A 3,632-nucleotide genomic window follows, 5' to 3' on the forward strand; every position below is an offset into this window, starting at 1 on the left:
TTATTTATATACAAACAAAACTATTTTCAGAGAATGAAAACCAAATTAGAATGTTCACCTTAAACAGACATATATGACAAACTATTCCATACAAATTCTGGGATTATTTATGAATTATACAGTTTGTGCATGTATTCATTAAGGGTGTTATATGAAATTGAGCTGTATATGATACATGCTGCATATTACATTTATTTTAGATATTTGCTGTAAAAAGTTGAGGTGAATGTGAGTTAATGGTTAGTGTGACAGACTGAATCAGAGGTATGTGCCTCATTACCACCAAGAAAAAAATTAATGCTTCAAAATTTGGGGCTATGAGAGTATTATAGGTGTGATGGTCAAATACCACTGTTTGGTCTGACAAGAATAGCCCAAAGTGTGGTGGTGGGTACTGTTGGCTAACTGTCTTCCCTATAGTCTGTCACTTCAAAATTAGGAACAGCTAGCATAGATAGCTCTTGTAGTTTTTCACAACATTCAACAACTAAATAAATGCCATAAAAAAGAACGTTGAATTGTTACAAGGTAGGTAGTCCATTTATTACTTGTAATGCTCTTACATGTATCACACGGAATTTATTAACCAGTTCAAGTTTATGAACCTAAAATTTTTAACTTGTTCCTTTTCTTTCTGGAAATCATTGTGTAACTTCTTGTATTAGTTAATATTGAATGTATGAGAGATTTTCATATGTAGAATGCTTGTGCACTGATCCTTAAGAACATCTTTTGTAGATATGACCAATTAATAATTATATGCTGGCCATTTTGATCTTTTTCTGTAATATTCTGAGTTAATCTGAATTTTTTTTTCTAACAAATTAGTTCTTATGTATCTTGTCAAACATTTGACACCTTTTGAAAGATGATTAAAATAATAAATACTGTAGTTACTACTTGTGGAAAAAATCATTGAGAAGGTTCTCAGTTATATTTAGTAATTTAACATGTTTATCTATTGAAGAAATACATAATTATTTTTAAAAGGTTATTAGTGTTTCTGCCTTGACGACTATCAGAATGTGTAAAAAGTAATAATTTACTGAATTAAAAACTGAACTAAAATGCATTTTTATTTGATTAATTACTTCTGCAGTGTATTATTGTCATGGAAATATCTTGTTCTGTGTTACTTAAGAGGAGTTTTTCTTTTGCAAAGTATTCATTTCTTCAGCTGAAAAGGGAGGAACGAAGGATAGAAGATCTTTCATGGGGACTTTAAGGAAGAGGCTGAGTTTTAGAAAAAATCGCTCTAAGTCAGTAGAACAAAAGGAAAAACCTGAAGAAAGTATAGGTCAAGAAAGTAGCAGAAGTGTGTCAACTGACCAATCCAAATCTGTTCCTTGCTCCCAGGAAGTATCTGCTAGATCCTCAGGTTAGTGAATACATGTGGCTAATTGTATTCATATTTAGTCTCTGTGTGTGTGTGTGTGTTTACAATGTAGATGCAACAGATTTTAAATTATACACATATATAACATTATTAATTTTTATGGTTAGTGTAGTCCTTTGTTTGTTTTTAGTGATGTTTTGATAAGCTATAGTAGGTGTTTATGCACATTTGTTTTTTCTGTTGATTTTATTATATTTTCCAGGCTTTAATAGCTTTAGAATTATTATTTATAATAATAACTGTTGCACCAAGTTGATTATGAATTTGTGACATTCTTGTTTACATAAGTTCTCATAGCCTATGAGTTGCACAAAAATACCATCAGTATTGCAATCCCACTTTTTTATACTGGGGATCCTTATGTATTTTACTTTAAACGTTAGTGATTTAGTTCCTTATCCTGAGACAAAACAAAATTACTTGGCATTATGCAATATGTGAGCCACAAATGTGTGAACAGTAAAAAAATAAGTTGCTACTTAGATGATTAAATGGAATCTATCACAGAAATTAAACAATTATTTGATTTATCAAGATTAAGAGTATTTATTGCTGTTATTCCAAACCATAGAAACATGAATACAAAAATACAGTTCCTACCAATTAGTGAAGCTTACACAGTAGCTAAATTAAAGACTGCAATTTACATAGGAAAACATATTATTAACTGGAACTATACATCCTTTTAAGTTTTAATTGAGAAATGTACTTGTATTTAGTTTTGTTATATAAAAAGTTTGTAGTAACTCATTGTAAAACAAATAAAAATATTATTCTGTTAATGATATTTTCTGTTGTACTCCCAATAATATCTCATGACATTTGATCAGCTTAGGAGATGTAGGTTAGTCCTAAATTCATATACTAAGCTAACAATGCAAAATTGTCTTTATAATAAAAATAAGATAATAAAAAGATTAAACATAATATACAGATTCTAACCAATACTGTTAATGAAAGTAATATTCCAAAAGAATAGACTATGCTGTTTGTACAAAATACATAAACACTAGTCTTTTTTTTTCGTGTTATTAAACCCCTTGTTTAATTGAAACATTTGAATTTATGTTCACTGATGTTTTAAGTGAGTTCTTGCTTTTCTGTGTACTAAACAATATAACTTCTGTCTACTTCAAAGTGTTATTACAGATTGTGATATGTTTACTGTTGTTTTAAAGCGAGTTCTTGCTTTTCTGTGTACTAAAAATATAACTTCTGTCTACTTCAAAGTGTTATTACAGATTGTGATATGTTTACTATTGTTTTAAATGTCTATTCTTGCTTTTCTGTGTACTAAAAAATATAACTTCTGTCAGACAATATGTAAGAATTGACCTTCTCTCATTTCTTTTGTGCTTTTATGGTATTTGGTGTATATCACTCTTATTGTCTGTGAATTTATATAATTGCTATTGTCTTGCATGTATAACAGGCATGTGATTTATAATGCACGTTAAACCTTCCTTTAAATTTTCCATAATAATTAAATGTTGTATGTTCTTGAGATAATATAATTTATTTATGCTGTTTTTTGTGTTTTTACATCCAAACACTCTGTTCATTTTGAGTCAGCAAAACCTATTGCTAAAAAGGTAAGCATCTTAAATACTTTTAAAAGTATTTTTTCTCTCAGTATATTTAAAGCTATATTACTGTATAAACTTTCTATACTTTTACATTTTCATCCACCATAATGATAATTGTTGTAGTTATAAAGTATAACATTTTTTTACAGTAACCTGCTTTAAAACACAATAGCATATATTTTTGTAGTGGTAATTGTAATAGACTGCTTCTCAGCCTATACAGCCATGTTATCACACTATTACAAATAATATTTATGTAAAACACCAGGAAGAGACAGTTAGTGACAGTTTCACACAGGTCGCCAGCTCGAGGAAGCTTACATAGGAATTAAGGAAACGAGTCAAAATTCATAAGCAAAACATATATTTATTTAATTTCCAAAAGGAGCAAAATAATAGTTACATAGATTACTATTTAGTAGTTCTGAAAAATTCTCAGATTAGTTTAGTGCTTTAATATAAAGAAAATCTCCCTCTAATTATTATCTAATAAAAAACACCTTAGATGTGACAAAAAGTGCAGCCAAAAAAGGATTAAGCATGCAACTTAAAGGAATGAAATCAAAATTGGAAGCCAAACTTGTAGCTACACTTCCAGCATTCATTAGTTAGCCAGGCAATGTATTTTGTTTTACCCAATATCATGCCAC

The 3,632-nt window shown here is 29.1% G+C and overlaps 1 protein-coding gene across 1 annotated transcript in view; it reads left to right on the plus strand.

Annotated features, from left to right (window-relative positions):
- LOC106457946 overlaps positions 1 to 3,632 on the plus strand; it is a 94,899-nt gene that overhangs the window by 75,054 nt on the left and 16,213 nt on the right. The window contains exon 15 of the mRNA XM_022384038.1: positions 1,163 to 1,378. Within this exon, the coding sequence (XP_022239746.1) occupies positions 1,163 to 1,378 (216 nt within the window). The remainder of the gene's footprint in view (positions 1 to 1,162; positions 1,379 to 3,632) is intronic.

This window comes from Limulus polyphemus, unplaced genomic scaffold (assembly GCF_000517525.1).
Source record: "Limulus polyphemus unplaced genomic scaffold, Limulus_polyphemus-2.1.2 Scaffold395, whole genome shotgun sequence".
Lineage (NCBI taxonomy): Eukaryota > Metazoa > Arthropoda > Merostomata > Xiphosura > Limulidae > Limulus > Limulus polyphemus.